The sequence below is a fragment of the Populus alba genome, chromosome 11, assembly GCF_005239225.2.
Source record: "Populus alba chromosome 11, ASM523922v2, whole genome shotgun sequence".
Taxonomy (NCBI): Eukaryota; Viridiplantae; Streptophyta; class Magnoliopsida; order Malpighiales; family Salicaceae; genus Populus; species Populus alba.
In genome coordinates, this window is record NC_133294.1 from 15,871,395 (window position 1) to 15,892,062 (window position 20,668).

The window sequence follows — 20,668 nt, forward strand, 5'->3', positions numbered from 1 at the left end:
GGGTCATGAGACCATAATAACCCAATAAAAACTAATCAAAACAAATTATAAATCCTATTTTTCAATAAACTCAATGTTTAATAATGAAATTAATAAAAAAAATCCAATTAATAAAAACTCAAAAAAATAACCTGAGTCAATCTGAGTTAACCTTCCAAAATCACAACTCGATCATGAGACTAGGATAGCTCAATATAAATTAAATTGAGACAAATTATGAAGTCTAATTATCAATCAACCTAGTGTTCAAAGATAAAATTAAAAAAAATTCAATTAAAAAATAACATAAAAACATCTTGAGTCAATCTGAGTTAACCCGCCAAACTCGTGACTCAAGTCATGAGACAAAGATAATTCTCAATCAACCCAATATTAAAAAGATAAAATTAAAAAAAAAATCGATTAAGAAAATCAAAATGAAAAAAAAAAAAAAAAAAAACTCAATTTAACTTAGTGAACCCACGATCTGGGTAATTACATTGTGATAACCTAATAAAAATAAATTTAAAACAATTATAAAGCTCAATCCATAATAAATTTAATGTTAAAAAATTAAATTAAATTTGAAAATTGATTAAAAAGAAGAAACAAACAATTTGAGTCAATTCGGCTTAACCCATCAAACTTATAATCCAAATCATAAAATGAGGAGAACTTTATAAAAAGAAAACCAAAACAAATTATGAAACCTTATTTCCAAATTAACCTAATGTTAATCACTCGAGTCAACCCTAATTAACTTATCAAACTTGTGACTTGCGTTAGAAGACAGAGATAACTACATTGAAAGCAAGCCCAAACAAATCATAAAACTAATTTCTAATGTAATTAAAGGGAAAATAGTCAATTAGAAAAAAAAATTATTCAATCGAGTTAATCTTTCCAACCTGCAATTCGAGTCACGAGACTAAAATAACCTTATAAAAATTAAATTAAAAAATAATTATGAAACTTAATTCTCTATAAACTTAATGTTAAAGGATATAATTAAAAAAAATAAAAAATATATATAAATAAATAAATAACTATTCAAATAAATTGTGTTATTTCTCTTTTAATTTTTTGTTAATTTATATCATCATAATACATTCTTTTTTTTATTCAATCGAGTTAATATGTCAAACCTGCAATTCGAATCATAAGACTAAAATAACCTTATAAAATTTAAATTAAAAAATAATTATAAAACTTAATTCTCCATAAACTTAATGTCAAAGGATATAATTAAAAAAAATAAAAAGTATATATAAATAAATAAATAAACTATTCAAATAAATTGTGTTATTTCTCTTTTAATTTTGTGTTAATTCATATCATCATAATACATTCTTTTTTAAAAAAAAAAAACAGAAGAAGAAGAGAGAGAACACCTTTTGGTGTCATCACATACCCCTTTTCACTAAAAATATTAATGTTCAATAAAAGAAAGATTTTAACTTAGTCCTTATTGCATTTCAAAATTAAATTGAAAATAAATATTTTATGAAATCTTGATAATATATTTTTTCAATTATATTTAAAATTATTAAAAAAATATCATGTTTATATTTCAAGTAGTTGTGAGAAAAAATTACAATCATATTTAAATAAAATCTTTTAAGTTTCAAATTTTAATTTTATTATATTCAGGACATTAATAATTGTTTTGAACCAAAACTCTAAGCTCAAATTGTCATAAATAATCAGCTTTTGTCTTACAAAATTATTTATTTTTTTGAAAATCATTCACAAATTTTGTGGTTTATGGACGCGGACAGTATTATTGAGATATATATGGAATTGTATTAGAAAAAATAAATAGTAAGATGTTCTTCTCACCTACCAAGTCTAAAAGTTACTTTTATATGTGATTATCAATTTGTACATATAGTTTATTTTAAGTGGATAGAGTAAGCGCTTTTTTCTGTATTAGAGTTTTTTTTTTTTCTTTAGCAATAAATATTTGGTCCTTTAAAAATAGCCACAAATCTAGCCATTGAGGAGTAAATCGACATTTTTATAAGGATACATTAATCATTGATAAAAGATGAAAATAATTTTTTTCTTCCATTATAAATAGTATAATAATTTAATTAGCCTTATAATGCTTCCTTACAACGCTTTTTCAATTTATTTTTTTAGTTATAATCAATTAAATTTATGGGCAATTTAATTTTTTACAAATATAAAACATTAATTAAAAGAAAAGAAACAAAAGATGAATGGTCAAAGTATAAAAATGCTCTACCATTTATATTTCATATCCAATTTAATCTATATTTTTTTTATTGCTTTTTATTTTGTTTTTTTTATCTTTTTTTATTGATTTTTTTCTTCAATTTCATTCTTAATCATCAAGTTTTATTTGATTTTTATACCAAATTTGATCTATATTATTTTGATATTTTTTTTAATTATTTATCTAATTAAATTTATTTCAATTCCATCCCACATCATTTGATTTCAATTTTTTTTTTCATGTTGAATTCGCCCCCCATTATTTTTAATGATTTTTATTTTGTTTTGGATAATGTTTTGTTGTTTGTTTAAAATCTCATACCTTGCCATTTTTCTTAAGGAGCCACTAGTTTTAAAGGTTATTGACTTTATTTTGGCACTTTTTAGATCCTTTTAAAAAATTGTTTTTTTTAAAAAATAATTTTATCTTTTAATATTTGATTTTTATGGAATTAGTCTTTAAGGTTCTTTTTTTTTCACTTTTCATTTTATAGTATTATCCAAATTCTTTGCTTACAATTTCAAGGTTGATGGGTTAATCAGGGGTTACTCAAATTTTTTGTTTTTGCATTTTTAATTTTTTTTTAGTTTCATTTCTTAGCATTATTTTTTTAATTCAGAATCTTTGCTTTGTTGGTTTTTAGGGTTTGCCTTCTACACGGCAATCTAGACCTTATTACTATGATAATGCGTTTCGGAGTTTCAAAGGTTACACTAGTGTTTTTATTATTAATTTTTTTTCCTATTCTCATCATTTAAGAGTTGTTTTATAGTTAAGCTTCATAGTTTGATTTAGTTAGCTTTCTTAGAAGACTTTTTTTATTATTATTATTGGCACAAATAATCATTTGATTATATAAAAAATATATTCTAAGAGACATAGTTATTAAACACAACTTAGTACATGACCTTTGTTGCGAACTAAAATATCTTAATATTTTTTCAATTTCATCATTTAATATTTAATTTTTTTTTTAAGATTACTCTTCATGCTTCTTTTTTCTCTTACTTTTCTTTCTATGTTGTTATTCTAATCATGTGCTTATGGTCGTGGGGTTAGCATATTTACGTAGATTGACTTAGATTATTTTTTAATTAATATCTTTTTCTTAGTTTCATCATTCAACATTAAAATGTTTTATAGTTGAGTTTCATGGTTTGATTTAAGTCGCTTTCGTTTATGAGTTTTTCCTTTTTTACCTTTTATTTCACATATGGTTGTTTCATTAAATAAAAATAATATTATAGAAACATAACTATTAAATACAATTGAGATGTAAAATCAAATATCTTATTCTTAGTTATTTCTTGATTAAATATCAATTTAATATATTAGATATATGCATAAGCATTTTGATTTTGATTTGTGATTGAGAATTTTTTTATATATAAAATAATGCATTGCAAATGCATGTATATTTACTTTTTTTACTAAAAAAAAAAAACAACTCACCAATGGAATGCATTCAAGTCTAGCACACACACAAAACACCTCAAGAATCTTTCTATTTTATTTTTTTTATCATACCTTCAAGAATCTTAATATTTAAGCAACAACCATGTAAATTTTATTTTATTTAGATTATTTAAATTTTAATTAAAAGGGGAAAGTGCATTTAATGATTAAATGAAGATGTAGGACTAAAATATCATGTACTTCTAAATATAATTCAATTTATATTAGTTCAATAACTTATATCATATTACAATAAAGGTTGAAAATTCTATCATTTTAAGAGAAAGAAATAGAAATAGGGAAATAAATTTTAATTTTAAATTAACCTAAGATGTATTTAATCCTACGCAGTCCTATTTAAAATAAATGCTCCCTGGTGAAGGTGAATTATAATCCTATTCTAAATAGCATAAGGTGAAGAATACCACCTCAAATCCCATCAAAAACTAAAATCAAACAGAGATAAAAGACAAGCCAGCCATAGCCTAATGAAGGTGAATTATGATTATATTCTAGAAAACTCAGAAGTGCTACCTAAGAACCTGACCAAAAACTAAACTATTTCCTTAAGAACAACTTATAGTTATGCCCCCTAAAAATAACGAGAAAAACACATACTTGGGTGGATTAATTGAAGATTGCAAGAATACTAAGGCTAATAGCAGCCGATAACAATACTGAATGTAAAAGAGCAAAAAAAGAAATGTTTACTTTTTGTACATCTCAGATCACCAAACAAGGAAAGGTCCTGGATTGGTATTCAGTATGGAGGGGGAAACCATAATAAATGAGATGATCTCATATTAAATTAATCAAAAGATGCCATATTGACCATATGACTAAAATGTTCAAGTAACTTCAGACAATGTGAAATTCAAACAGAAGGCAGTTCCAACATTGAAAAGATTTGAAGATGAAACACGAGAGCAATCTTAGGCCATTAGCATTGAATAGCTTCCTCACAAGTATAAATTTTTCCACCCCATCTTTAGAATCTTTAACAACATCTACAACTTGTATAATAGCATAATCCCCCTATAGGTCTCAAATTAATGCCTTGGTCTAGTTAGAATCTTTACAGAAACTTCCTGAATAGGGTTGGTCTGATTGGAATCAATTAACTTCTTCATAGGTATAAATTTTCCCACCCTATCTTTAGAATCCACAACACCTTCTACCCATGAACCTTTGTCAAGGTTCTGGATTTTGTCTCAATGCCAATGATCTATTAATATACTTGCAGACAAAAGGTGCATAAGTTTTAGACTAATAACTGATACCATGAATAAAGATCAAGAGATGCTTATGGGAAGAGGTTTCTCCCCCTACATAACCATGAAAAAACAAGCAGAATATAGGAGTAGAAAGGTTAATCATGAAATTTGCATATTCATGACTGAGATAATTGAATTTACTAAAAGTAAAACAATAAATTCCATGAGATAGAGCAATCTCAATAAGCCAAACATAAATACAGTTGAGTCCATTAAAAAATTAATATCCAAGTTCGCATGTCAGCTAGAAAAACATTCTTTGAAGACTGAGAGAACCATAAAGAAGTTTAAGTTGACTAAGGTTGCAAAACAAGACGAACAAGATATACTGGTCGTAGGAAAGAACAACAAATTCTCCAACGATAAAACCATCACCCATAGAAAAATGCAAGCATCATAAGCATAACAAGGCAATGATGGTGGAAAATGATGAGAGCAATATCAAGGAATTTAACAAAGGATCCAATGGTCTATCTAAAATCTGTTGATGGGTCCTTTCCTGGCAAGCCCATATCCTTCTACTGCTCAAATATTAAACCATAAATTAAGTTCTTCTTCGAGAAAGGCAGCATTTTGTAAGGCCTTCAAGGCTTCTGAGAGGAAAGGAAATATACTATAGAATAATGCAATCAGGGAACATTCACGTTTCAAAAATTAATGACCTGATTGAATGCATGAAATGTGTGAATTGAAAAGGTAAGGACTCATAAGAACGACTAATATACAACAAACGAGCAATTCATCTATCTATTTTAAATAGGTTGTGATGATTCTATATTTGTCACACCATAACTCTTAATAGATTCTTCAGAAGAAAGGGTACCTGGTGTGATAAAACTAGACTATCATAGGCGACATCTATACAGTTCTGCAGCCTCTGCAAGCATTCCTCCTGATGAGAAGCAGAAAACAAGGGTCTTAAGGAAATCAAGGTCAATAGAATCATATATTTTGGCATATGCAAGAAAAGATGGTAACATGAAACAACAATGTCCTCTTTGAGAAATTTGCTAACAAGGAAGTACCATCCCTACACATTATACAACAGAAATTTAAAAAAAAAAATCCAATTTTTCTCAACAACACTTTATTAAAAATATCAGCCAAGGTAGGATTAGTTACTAAATGAGACCTATAATAATTTCAAACATTAACCAGTTAAATGGTCTGCTTACCCAAATTTAATAATAGGATTAGTTATTAAATATCGAGAATGTGATATTATATGCTTCTAGCAGTCACAAATCAGTTGTTGTAGCAAGAAGGCAAAAGCATTTGCAACCCCTTATATGCAATAAAAACTTTCAAGACATAAAATAGAGAAAAAGATGCCTTCAGTAGTGTAGAAACAAGAAATTTACATATATTAGGCAGCAACATTACTTGGAAATATGGCATTTACACTACAAATTAAAACAAAAGCATTACAACAAAGAAACCCTATCAAAATTAAGACACACAACATGCAGAGAAATTCATATTAAAGAAAAAACACATCAATATTTGAAAAAAAAAAAAAAAACCAATTACAAGGAAAGTGAAATTAATAAATCTTAAAGAGAAACAAGAAACTATTGACAGCAAAATTCAATCTAAGAATGAAATAAAAAGAAAATAAGCTAAAAAAACCAAAACTTTAAAACTGAAATTCTTCAATCCCTTAATAAAGTCAAGAAATCATAGTTTACAATGACTAGAAATTTTTAAGAAACCCAGATACTAAAACATCAAAATCCAGAAATACACACCAAAAACTTTTGACCAAAATAAATATATAAAAAATCCCATAGAAGAAGAACAAATTATGTATCTAAAGAGAGATTGATAGAGAAAAATATTGGAACTCACAGAAGTAGAACACAGAATTTGAATCAAACTTCAAATAGAGAGTTTAAACGACTAAAAGAGGATTGTCGTTTCTTGAGAGAGAGAGAGAGAGAGAGTTTTTCTTTTGAAATTGAATGTGAAGTTTTGGAGAGGCTGGATTTTTACACTGCAAGAAAAACTACAGACAATTAAAAAAATTATCGACCGTTGGAATTATTGAACGACAGTGTGTTTGGTTTTTCCGTTTGTTTTGTCTGTTTAGGTTTTCCAAACGACAATTTCTCGTAGGGATTTAAAACAATTAGGGATTTTTTTTTACTTTAATGAAAAACCATTTTTATTTTAAAAAAATAAAGGGGAAATAATGTAATTCAACCTTTTATTATGTTTTTAATCTTTTTATTATTTTCATATGTTTCTAGGTTTATTGTGTTTTTCCTCTCTTTTGTAAGCAAAATAAAGAGGAGCTTGGATTTATAAAGTGCAATGCAACAAGTTTTCTTTTTCTTTTTTGTGAAACTGGAATAATATTGTCTTATTTTTTAAATATTTATTTATTTATTTATAATAATTATTTTTTTCTTTATTCATTAGAAAAGAAATTTAATTCTTTATTCATTAGAAGATAAATTTAACATATCATATAAAACAAAAAGAGCAATAAAACTTTTTATATTAGTGTAGTTTGATTTAGACTGAGTTTTTAATTAAACTATATAAGATATAGACTTTGTCAAACATATTTGATTTGATCGAGTTTTTAGTAATTCAATTGACTATTCAAAACATGATCTAGTTTGGTTGGTTGATTAGAAAAATTCAGAACTCAAAGCCTTCATTGAACGAAGTTTTTAATTTAAACGAACAAAATATTGATCTAAATAAACACATTCAATTCAATTTTTTAGTAATATGGTTGATCTGGTCAAACCTAATCCAAATTTAAACAACTTAATAAAAAAAAAACTTTGTTTTAATAAAAAAAAATAATTGACCTGGAGTCTCCTTATTATATAGCCTAGATTAGCTAAATTAGAGGGTACCTTATTTGTGAACAAGCAAATACGAAAACTTTTAAAAAAAGAGACTATACTCGTAAACAATTGTCTTCTTCAAGTCTCGTCATTGATTTGTAAGGAGGGCATTGAGCCTTAAAGACAATCCATTTCAATAACAAGTTTTCAATCGATATACTTGATTTTAAAACAAAATATAAAACATACAATTTTCTAATGTAATGAAAAGTCAAGTTTAATAATGACAAGATCCTCTAAAACACACAAAACATACTTAAGTTTATAGAAAAAGTACAAAAAATTAAATAGAAAATATATAGAAAGTAAGATTTAAATGAACCTTACTTAAATTTGTATTGAAATTATTACAGGAGATTTTGGTTATAGAGGTTTGAATCCAAGTAGTATGGATCTTTTTACATGATAAGAGATAGTAATACAAAAGGTTATAGAAAAATTTGAATATGTTATAAGATAATAAATGTGTGATGCTTTTTGTAGAGGAACTCTTATATGAAGTTTTGCCCTCAAAGCCTGGGATGAGTCTCTTTATATGGAGCAAAACGAGACTATCTTCTTTTAAAATTTTATAAAGCAAATAATTTGCTTTTTAAAAAGATAAAAACATTGTTTGCCAATTTTCACCGATACTTATTTATTATTTATGCAGGTGGGGGGGTCAGCTTTAAAAAAATTGAAGTGGTAGCTAGCTATTTTTACCATTTGTGCGAACAAGAAAAGATGAGTCCAATTTTTTGGAGGATCTCGACTAAAAAATAAAATAGGTCAAAGTATTTTTGGGCTTCTTAAAATACTTTTTTTTTTTTTGCAGCGGTAGTGATTGCCTAAGATTTTTGTATAAGAGAGAGGATACCGTAACAATCATCTTCATTGTCATCTGCTAGGCCGATTATAAAACTTGAGCATGATGAAGATGTAGATGAATCATTGTCTTGTAGTGCTTTATATGAGTTTCTTTATAATTTTGAAACACTCTTCCTCAAATTGTGTTGTTGAGGCAAGAAAAGCAGAAGCATGAGATCTATATGCTATGAATTTAGATTGAGGATTTGAGTATATAATCAGAGCATTTTGGTGATGTTGTCACCATTTCATGACAACAAGTTTAGAACTTTGGTTTTTGCTATAAAGGAGTCCTGTTATTTTACTTTATATCTTCTAATGATGATGAGATACTCTTACTAGGTATTGTAGTCAAAATACTAGGAAGATACAAGTTTAGAACTTTTGGTTTTTGCTATAAATGAGTCCTATTATTTTACTTTATATCTTTTGATGATGATGATGATGATGAGATACTCATACTAGATATTGTAGTTAAAATACTAGGAATACACCCCAAGGACAAAGAATTTGGAACATGAATATTGGGGATTCAAAATAATTCTCAATCCTATTATCAATATTCCTAACTTTGATGTTAGTGAACATTGAGGGTATTACCAATTCTGATATTAATGAATACGAATATTTCTAATTCTGGTACTAGTGAATAAATGAGTAAAATTTGAATTGAAAGCAAAAACATTCGAATAAAAAAGAAAGGATAGATATGTATTGCATACTAGATTTGCATTTCACAGTATAAGTCTATAACTCAATACTAAGTAAAGTCATAGAAAAAATACGAGGAATCCACAAATAAATCCAAAAGGATCCCTAGTTTTTTTTGAATTTTATGATATCTTAAAGGTATGTTTGGCTAATTATCAAAATAAAAAAGAGAGAGAAAAAGGAAAGGGTATAAAGATATGTTTTTCCAAACACATCCCTAGCTTAAAGAAAATTAGGTCAGATAGGCCTAAGACCGAGGCCCAGCTTGGTCTCAACAATTTCTGTCTTTTTTATGGACTGAATCTAACCTAACAATATGGACTGGGCTTGATCCAACCTATCAAGCTTGGTCACTAGCTTAAACCATGACCAAGTCTTGCAACAGTGGACATGCGTGCTTGCATTGTGAACAACTAATTAAAATTGCACAATAGGGGAAAATAAGAGCTTACCTACTTTAGTTCTTGGAGACGAAGACTTGAGGCTATGCTTATTGGACAATGCTCCTTTCTTCCCCTCCATTTCTATTTCATTTGTTTCTTTATGATCGTCCTTCTCTATGGCTTTGGGTTTGTTACTCCTCTTTTCTTTGGATATTCTCTCTCTCTCTCTCTCTCTCTCTCTCTCTCTCTCTTCCTTTGTGGTGTTTTTCATTGGTTGGACCGGGCGAATCAACACCAGATCCTTGCTTTTGTTTTTGTTGTTCTTCACCTCACTGTTTTTTTTTTTGTTCTCTTCCTTTACTCTCTAGGTTTTCTTCTTTATCCATCTCTTTCATCTTTCTTTGCCCCCCCCTTCCTTTTGTTTCTCTGGTTCCCTACTTTTATAGGACCAAGTCTGAATTTTTTGAAATCTCATTTTTATTTCTAGGATTGTGATCTTGTATAGAGATAGCTATTGCTTTAGGTTTGCTATGTATTTGGTGGAATGAAAGCACCAACAACCTACCATTATTGGAGTCGAGTTATCATGCTAGAGGAGAGTTGTGAGGGCGAGGGATACTGAACCAAACTTATGAGTTTTGTGGCAGACCATTTGGTCTATATTTTGGCCTGGACTTGGTGTGAATTTGGTGGGGAGTTGGGGTTTGGCCGAAGCCATTTTTATGGCATGTCACGTGGATTTTCCCCTGCTTACCTGGAGAAGAGAATGAATAGTGTTTTGAATGATGTTGTTTTAGGCTAGGACTATTATTCTTAATTTTTCCCATGGAGTTCTAATATCTTACAATTGAGTCCTTATTTTTTTTATTTTTTTTTTAATTTCACCCTTGGATCAATGCAATTAGACCCTTGGATTTCAATTTCATTTACAAAATAATCTTTGGTTTCAATTTTAATCAATTCAGTTCTTAATTGACTTCTCAACTTTTAATTCTTTCAAAATTACCCTTGAAAAAATCAATTAATCCCCCTTATAGTATCAGGGCTCATCGCTTCAGTCTCTGGAATTTAATTTCTTGTCATTTTAGCTCAAATTGAACCTGAACTTTAATATTTATTCAATTAAGCTCCTAATTTCATTAATTAAACTAGTTTAAAGTTTAATTAAGTCCCTAAACTTTTCAATTCTTTCAATTTTTGGCCAAATTGACTTTCAACTTCATAATTTCATCCTTATTAGTCCTCAAACTTTCAATTTGTGTTGTCTTGACCTAATTCTCAAGTTATTTTTCATTTTTTATATTATTATTTTTTTGAAAACTAAAAATTAGGTTATAACAGTAAACATGATCTAAAAAAAATAAGAAGCTTCATTGCCATGTAAAGGAAAGGGTTAGGAGTTTTTTTTTCTTACCAAGTTTACACGTGCCACAATCATATAACACATTAGAAGGTGAAAACAAATCTTTATTACCAAATAACCATGTTTCATAATATAAGTCAAACCAATAGAATTGTGATGTCCTGATTCCATTTGACATACATGACTATTATTAACAATCTCAATACAATTAAAAGAAATAAACCTTGGAATGAAAAATTCAAGAGGAAGAAGACGTAACACCTTAAGCCTTTTTGCTATCACTTTCCTTGATGTTTAATTCTGCATATGATAATTATTATGATCAAAGTGAATTTCACAATTATTATTTATCAATTGACCAATATAAATTTAATTTATTGATAAATCTGAAGATATAAAAATATTATTAAAAGAAGACCTCAAAGTTACACTCATAATGGTAGGAAAATCATTTTCATTGGTTATCTGAAAATGTTGCTCATCCTCATACTTACGAAGATTATGTAAAACATATGTACTTACTAATCATATGACTGAAACCTTTTATTATTTTTTATAACTTTGTTTAGGATTTTTTTTCAGTATAAATAGAATTTTTAGCGTGTATTTAAGCAAACTACTTAAAAAAAAACATTGATTAATAAAATTTCAAATTGGGTTTTTGTGTTATAACTCAATTAAGAAGAATTTTGTGTTGCTTGTATTTATTATTTTTCTTGAATTATCTATGTCTAATTTACCCTGTGAAAGAAATTTTCATGTTCCTGGCCTGTTTTAAAAAATATGAAATGGTCTTCAATCAGTAGAAAACTAACATATTAGCTGTGCCAGTGCTGTAGTATTGTTAAGAGGGTGACTAATTTACTCAAATCAGTTACTTCCAAATCACAACAGCTGAGCTATCAAAACTTGTTATAGCCATAAACATTGTAGAGCTGTATTGCATTTCATTTTGGTTTCAACTCGAAGACATTATAGCTTCTAACCGGGGTGTAGCTATGAATTTTAGTTTGGGAGGACCAAATTAGAGAAAAAAAAAATTGAAAGGAGCTAATTTTTTTTTAAAACTAAAAATCTAATTTATTGAAGGAGAGCGTTGAGAAAAAAAAAAAAAAAATTCTTGCAGGAGCCTCTGCACTTGCCAGCCCCCTCTAGTAACAATGTGTAATCATTATAGGATTGATCTAATGTTCTAATCATTTTCAGCACAATCGAACATTTTCTTCGGTGATCGAAATTAATATTTCAATAACTTGTAACCATTCATTCCTTTTTCTTTTTTCTTTTTTAAATATGGTGCTGATATTATCCTGTTTTAGAGAGAATGGAGAAGTGCTTGCAAAATGATCACGAGAAAGATAAAGGACAAAAGGAAGACTTAATTGGAGCTGCCACTCTTTGAGTTCACTGCAATAGCTAATGCCACCAGCAACTTTTCAATCAACAATAAGTTAGGAGAAGGTGGATTTGGACCTGTCTACAAGGTAAACTTTAAAAATGCCTGGCAAACCTCCTGTTTGACAACTAAGGAATTTTAATTTATGCAGAGCAGCGCAAGCATTTTATAAACGTTTTTTTTTTAGGGTAAGCTAGAAGATGGACAGGAAATTGCTGTAAAGAGACTGTCAAAGAGTTCTAGACAAGGATTAAATGAGTTCAAAAATGAAGTGATACTGATTAACAAGCTTCAGCACAGAAATCTTGTAAAGCTTCTTGGTTCCTGCATTGAGAGAGAGGAGAAAATGCTGATTTATGAATACATGCCTGGACTCGTTCATTTTCAGTGCGGGTCTGTCGTAACCTAATAATTAACTTAGTTGGCCTAATATGCAAAAATATGTTATATGTTTTTGTTGCTATTAAATTCTTTATTTTGTGTATTCCAATAGCAGCTTGGCTTAATATGAAAAACATGACTTATCAGATGGGACAAAAGGAAAAATGATAGACTGGTCCAGGCGTTTCAACATCATTTCTGGGATTGCAAGGGGGCTTCTCTATCTTCATCAAGATTCCAGATTGAGAATTATACATAGAGATCTCAAAGCAAGTAATGTTTTACTTGATGATCACATGAATCCAAAGATTTCTGATTTTGGTTTGGCTAGAATGTTTGTGGCTGACCAAACTGAAGGCGACACAAGCAGAGTGGTGGGAACTTAGTAAGACATCTGATTCATTAGCCAGTTCTAGTATTCCATATTACCATTATGTTTTCTTATGTCAAACCCTTCATGCAGCGGTTACATGGCACCGGAATACGCCACCGATGGTCTATTCTCAGTGAAATCCGATGTCTTTAGTTTTGGTGTCTTGTTGCTTGAGATAATAAGTGGAAAGAAAAGTAAAGGGTTTTACCATCCAGACCATAGCCTTAGCCTTATTGGACATGTAAGTATTCAAGGTTAGATTGCTTTGTCTTATTACATGTCCTGAGCTCATGGCTGACAGCAAGTCTTTTGTTTGTCTTAGACATGGAGATTGTGGAATGAAGGCAAAGCATCAGAGTTAATTGACGCACTGAGAGATGAGTCCTGCAATCCCTCAGAAGTGCTGAGGTGCGTACACATTAGCCTCTTATGCGTGCAACAGCACCCTGATGACCGGCCAAGCATGGCCTCCGTCGTGCGGATGTTGGGAGGAGATAGTGCTTTGCCTAATCCAAAAGAACCAGCTTTTCTTAATGACAGAGGTCCGCTTGAATCAAGTTCATCCTTAAACAAGGTTGGATTATCTTCAACCAATGAGATCACTGTCTCAGTCTTAGAGCCTCGGTAGCTAATTACTGGATATGAATTTTTCACTAATTTCACAGGTTGTGGTAATATTAATTATTGAATCTATATTCCTTTAGCTGGCGAGCTTAACTTGAATTAATAAGGTCTGGTGATAAACTTTTTAGCAGGATCGATCAACTCTAATTGTTTTTCTGAATTATATTCTGTTTTCTCAATATATATATATATATGATGCATATATGTTGTGCAACTTTGTACCAGTATCTATAAGCACAGCATGAGGTTATAGGAGCATCAGCATGATGCATGCAGTGTCCGAAAATCTTAATTGAAAAATTGCCGAAGCCTGTAAGAAGATCTTTCCTGTCTTCCTGTTCTTGGTCAAAGCGTGTTGTTTCATATGATTTTTAAGCAATAATGACCTTGGCAAGAAAAAATAATAAAGCTGTGATACCTGTCAAGGGAGGCTAGGATCGATCTTCTTAAACGCTCACCAAATAAGAAACTCAACTACTTTATGACGTCATCAATATATGAATGTTAAATTGATGTTTCTCTAAAACTACTTGCTAAAATAAATTTAATGTTATGATTATAGTTTTAAAACTCGTTCTGATTCGAGGTTACAATCAGATTGAATTTAAAAAAAAAAAACCTAAAATGATCAAGTGACATAATTGACCAGGTCAAAAACCCGTTGCAACTTATTGAATTTTTTTTTTTTTTAAACAATGTAGTTTTGATTAAAAAAAATTAATCTGGGTGATCCGGTCAAAACCTGGTAACCCGATCAAAATTTGAAATCAAGTTCTTCAACATACCAGATTTAAAAATTATGGTTATATATATATATATATAATTGATTTTCAAACTAAAAGAAGTTCGAACGGGAAGCACCACTACGGAGGGAGGATAAAATTTCTAGAGATGTGCTATTGTTACAAGAAAAAAAGATAAATAATTAGATATTTTCAAGAAAAAATGAGATCATCCAAAAAAAAAAAAAGGTTAAATATTTTTTATTTTTAAGTTCATCTATTCTAAACCACAGCTTAATTATATCCAATTATTATCTAAGTTTATTTTGCAAGTTTATTTTTAAGTCAGGTCTTTGATATAAATTTAGAATTAATCTTAGTATTAACTCGTCAATATTTTATTATATTAACTTTTCATGTCATTGATAACATACATGAAAAATGAAAATTAAATCTTATGCAATTATTCACGGAATTGAATAAAAATAATTGTCAAATCCTCGAATTAGAAATCTCGTCCACTCGAAATTGGATCCAACTAACTTTCCAAATAAAATATTTATGTGGAAAATGCAAATTTTGAAATTAATCCGAATAATAGTCATGAAATGTAAATAAAAGAAAAGGGAATTTATGTGGCAAGCAAATATGCATGACGACTTATTGTATATAAAAAAGACATCTGTTTTAAAAACACGATTTATGCCAGTGATATATAGACGACACCACAATAAAACAAAACAAAGAAAAATCAAAACAAAGCTATGGTTGACACCAAAACCATTTAGATACGTCTCGAATGTAAGCCTAACGTGTAAGGCTGGACCACCATTATTGAAGATTGTTATCACTTGACATGGAGGGTAAACCCAAAATTCAAGTTGACCAGTATTTTAGTCCGAGTCGGTATAAAAAATAATTAAATAAATTAAGAGTTTACTTAATTAACATGTTAATAGATCAATTTGTGACCGGTTAATCTAGTCATAATCAAATTAATTATTTTTTAATTTTATAATAACATCATTTAGACTTTATAAAAAATTATTTGATATCATGATCATCTTATCTAACCAATAACTCAAGTTTTGCATAAGATCAATTTGAAAATCAAGTTTATAGTTAACACATACACAACCAAATTATGAAATATATAGATAAAACACTATAAATTAAAGCACTATTATATTGGAGATAAAATATGTGTAATAATTATATGAAATCTTGTTGAGAAAACATTATATATATAGGATATATTTTCAATTTAGTTAGGTTCTAGAATGTTGAGTATTAAGCGCTCGGTGATTATTTTCAATTTAATTTGGCTTTTACTTCAAAAAATTAATTAAAATAAAATTTTTAAAAATAATTTAGAATTAAAATCAGTTCAAATCGATAATTTTTAGTTTGGTTCGATTCAATTAATTTATGTTAAAAACCCGAAGAACCTGATTTTTATTTTGGGGTGGCTTTTTTAGATATTTTTCAAGCTTTCAAAAAGTTATTAAATGATATAAAAAATCATTTTAATTGCATAATTTTTTGTCTTTTAATTGAATTTTTTTTGTGATTTTTAAAGAACTTTTAATTGATGTAAAAAACCTATTGCCTAGATTTTTTGTTTTTTTTTTGTTTTTTGTTTTTAAATTGAACTTGGCGTTTTAATTTTTTTTTTAAAGGAGTTATTAACAATATCAATCCATCCTGCTTTACATAGTTTTGTCACATGAACAAACACAATTATACAAACAATAATCAACATGTAGTGGAATAGGAAGGCAATTTACGAACCATTTTTTATTATTATAATTATTTTGATAGGACATAAGGCAAGAATCGAATAAATATACATAGCTAGGAACTAAAATATTACAAATTTGTTTTTGAGATTTCCTGTCAGAACTAACATCAGCAATTAATGAGAGATATTTACCTAAACATACAAATAAATTGAGGTCACTAAAGGACAATATATAATATATTTGAACCAACAGACGTTTTCCACTTGACATGCAGAAAAAGCATACTACAGTCGGTTTATTTTTATTTTTTAAAAGTATTTTTAAAAAATTTTAATTTTTTAAAGTATTTTTAAAAAAATTTAATTTTTTTATTTTTTTCTTTACTTTAAATTAATATTTTTTTATATTTTTAGATCATTTTAATACGCTAATATCAAAAATAATTTTAAAAAAAATAAAAACATATATATTATTTTAATATATTTCAATATAAAAAATCATTTAAAAAATAATAATAATAATAACTATATTTCCAAATAAACAGAGTAACATGTTATTCCATTTACAGTTGTTGTAAAATTGACACACATATTATTAACTTCAGAAAACAGAACTTCTGGATGGAGAGAACGAGTCCATGCTGGAATATTTATCTCTTCCTCCTAAAAAATATTCTCAACAAAAGCCTGAACAACAACACCAAATAAAATTATGAGAATTAATTTTCAAAAATAAAAAAATACATGTTATACCATTCTTAATAAAAGCCATAAAATCATTAATTAATCTACTCAAACTCAACCAATTTGGTTTGATTTGTGTAATTATGAAATATATTAACTACATTTGCCTCTAGACAAATTAATGAAAAACTAGTAATAGATAGAAGTAGATTTAACTGTCTTTGACCTCTGATTTAAAATCTCTCTTTCCTAGACCAACTAATGTCCAACTAGCAAGTAAATATCAAACATGCGTGATAATTAATAAGAAACAAGTAGAAGAAGGAGAAAAGTTATTGTTACCTAGAGATAGAGATTGGTGATGGTGATATTGGAGGATAGAGAGAGATACCTGCAATGGTGATGGAGGATGGAGAGAAGAGGGGAGTTAACTTTTTAAGTATTTTTAATTGGTTTGTCTGATTTTTTTTCTCCGTTTTTTTTTTATTTTTTATAATTTAATTATTTTTTCAATTGTTTTTTGCTCAAACCTAAAATATATAAACAAAACACTACATAACTCCATAGTATTGGATAAAAAATATGTGCAATAATTTCATGGAATCTCATTTAGGAAATATCATATACATGAAGCTAAAAAACTCATTCACATATAGTCTTGTACAAATTCCACAATATATCTTCTCACGGGATTGCAAAAATTAGAAGAAAAAAATAATTTGATACAATTCATGAAATTGCATAATAATCATCAAATTCTTAAATTAGGAGTCTCGTCCACTTAAAGTCAGATCGAATTAACTTTTTAAATGAAATATGCATATAAAAAAAAAAGAAGAAAACACATACAAATGGAAATTTTGAAATCAAAATAATAGCCATCAAATACAAGGAAAAGATAAGATAATTCATTGCAAGTAAATATATAAGTACGCAACGATAAAATATTTGATATAAAAATAACCAAAAGACAAGATTTAAGCAAAGGCCTAAACACCCAAAGAAAATGGTAAAGAGGAAATGGGGACTTGAAAAAAGTTGTAATAAAAAAAAAAACGTCTGAAGATACACACAATGACTAAAAAACAATATAGAATAAACACAATTAATTAATAGCATAAGCTTAATGTGAAAGCAGAATTTGACAACCTCAACCTCTTTAAAAACAAGTTTTAAAAGCATTTTTATGCTAATGAAAACTGATCACACAATAAATAAAACAAAAAAAAACTAGAACAAAATTGTGTTTGTTACCAAGACCATATAAAATAAACTTGCATTACTTATATGCTAATGAAAACTAATTACACAATAAATAAAACAAAGAAAAACCATAATAAAATTGTGTTTGTCACCAAAACCTATCCAAAACCACATAAAACTAAACTTATAGTAGTAAGAAAAGCCAAGAATAAAATTGAAGATAAGACTATTCATAACAACACTTATTAAAAACAATTTCAAGACAAACTTTCTGCAGCAATATAGATAAGAAATCTAGATTCTCAACATCGATGGCCTCTTCAGTGTAAAATCTTGCTCCAAAATGATGGACTAGCTGCTCTACGGTGGTGCTAAACCATTCCAATCTTTTGTTTGTTAAAACTAACCCCATCAAAAGTGTAACTTTTCCTCTAGCTCCTTGTCTAAGATAAAGTAACCACAAGAAATTTTTTATTTCAACATGACTATCTTACCCTTCAGGAATCAAGATGCGCTTTCTGCAATAAAAGCTTGGAATCTTCAAGTCACCTCTTCATTCATTGTCACTTCATTTGGAATATATGGATGGAATTACTTTCTAATTGGGGCTTTTTGCAGTGTTTTTCCAAAATCTATTGACGATATGTGCTACCAATGGCTTTCCATGGTTAAAAGCAAGCAATAGAATCTCTCACGACAACTCTTTTTTTTTTTTTTCCTAATGCGTTGTATAGAATCTTTGACTCCATCAGAATGACGTCATTTTTAATTGTCATAACCCATTTTTTAGAAGATTTTTCTTCGCCTTGTTTTCACCGACTTTCTTCCTCTAAAAAGCATAAAAAAGACGTCGATCAAGGACCCTCACTTGCTCAAAGTTTTCCATGTGTTAGAGGGGTGGCAACATATTAGTCGTCTTGGCCTCCCCCCCCCTATTTTTTGCCTTAAAAAATAGGTGAAGAGAGAGCAGAAGAGGGAGATGCTCTGAAGATCGAAAGAAAGAAAAAAGAAGACCCGAAGAGGAAGAGAGAAAGAGAGAACAGAAGAAAAAAAAAAAAACAGAAAGAAAGAAAACATGGGAAGAAACTGGAGGGAAGAAACCACCAGTGCCACCACTAGCGTCGCCGCTTGTTGCCTTCAACAGCACACAGCTAACGGCTGCAGCCACCGCAGGTTAGCCCTTCTCCTTTTTTTTTTCTTTTCTTTTCTTCTGCATTGTCTCACCTCCATGTTTATGTAGTTTGGGAACAATGGAGAGCACTGTTCATGGCTTGGCCAATTCTGGCCCAGTCGAATATTTGGGCCTAGCCCAAATAGCTGAGCCCAACCCAGTCCAAAGAAAAATAGTTGGGTCGAGTCCAGCCTAATTCAAAAAAATTTCTTTCTAAAAAATTCTATTTTTCCATGTTTTGTGTTTACAAAAATTTTGCTTAATATTAGTTTGTATTTTTATATCTTAAAAATACAAATCTGCTATTAAAATACCCGATTTTTGTCAAAACATATATAAAAAAATATTTTTGTTTCATGCATATGGCAAAGTCTCTTAAAGCTAAAAATCATATTGTATTTTCATACAACAAAGAAGACTTAAAAAAAAATATGTTTTAGCATGTATTTTGGCTTTAATAACCAGTTTATTAAAGTCATGAGAATTTGACTAATATTTCAAAAATTTCAAAAAAAAATTTTGTTTTGTTTTAGTACCAGAGATTACGAATTTATACATAAAATATATTCCTGATATTAAAAAGATATTTCTTTTGCCAACATAGAACAATTTTTTTTTCCTGATAAGAGAAGGATTTCATTACAAAGAAAGACTTTTCTTAAACCGTAGACAGACCGATAATTAGAAACCACAATAAGACCTTAGATTTTATCAGATAACAAAACAATGCAGGTTACCTTAGGTAGGGCGTAGTTGGGGTGCTAATACCTATCTCATAATAGTTCATTATAATATTTTAAAAGTTTGAAGACTTAGTTGTATCTATAATTGGTTCTTCATTTAAAGGGGTATTGCATGAACCTTTATTTGAATAATCATGATTCATTCTCATTGCATCCATCACTATACTCATATAATAATTTATATTATCATTCATAAATCCATGTATATTGCTATAATTAAAAGTTGAGCCAACCATCTTTTTTAACATAGTTTTATAAGGAACATAAAGTTCTTTGTGTGCAAACTAATTTAAGTATTTCTCAATGAAAATGTTTTTAAGTAAATGCAACATCACAACATCTTTATGATATAAATATGAACATTTAATTTTACCTCAACTAATATTCTTCAAATTAGAAACTATAAAATTAATAAGACCCTTAAACCCTCCAAGTTAATTTAGCATATACAATCTTTCACTTGACTCTTGATACATTTAAGAATAGTTGTCCATTACTCATGAAACCTATACAGAATAT

The 20,668-nt window shown here is 28.5% G+C and overlaps 1 protein-coding gene and 1 long non-coding RNA gene across 2 annotated transcripts; one reads left to right on the forward strand and one right to left on the reverse strand.

The window, feature by feature from the left end:
• Positions 1-1,850: 1,850 nt before the first annotated feature.
• On the reverse strand, positions 1,851-7,049 carry LOC118047500 (uncharacterized). Its single transcript, XR_004687325.2, has 2 exons — positions 6,796-7,049; positions 1,851-5,839 (listed from the first exon to the last, which is right to left on the reverse strand). It is a non-coding gene; the product is annotated as an uncharacterized lncRNA (long non-coding RNA).
• Positions 7,050-13,036: 5,987 nt separating this feature from the next.
• LOC118047486 (G-type lectin S-receptor-like serine/threonine-protein kinase SD1-1) lies at positions 13,037-14,065 on the forward strand. Its single transcript, XM_073412593.1, has 3 exons — positions 13,037-13,273; positions 13,352-13,502; positions 13,584-14,065. The coding sequence occupies exons 1-3, from the start codon at positions 13,053-13,055 to the stop codon at positions 13,887-13,889; spliced, it is 678 nt and encodes a 225-aa protein (XP_073268694.1). The 5' UTR covers positions 13,037-13,052; the 3' UTR covers positions 13,890-14,065.
• Positions 14,066-20,668: the final 6,603 nt, after the last annotated feature.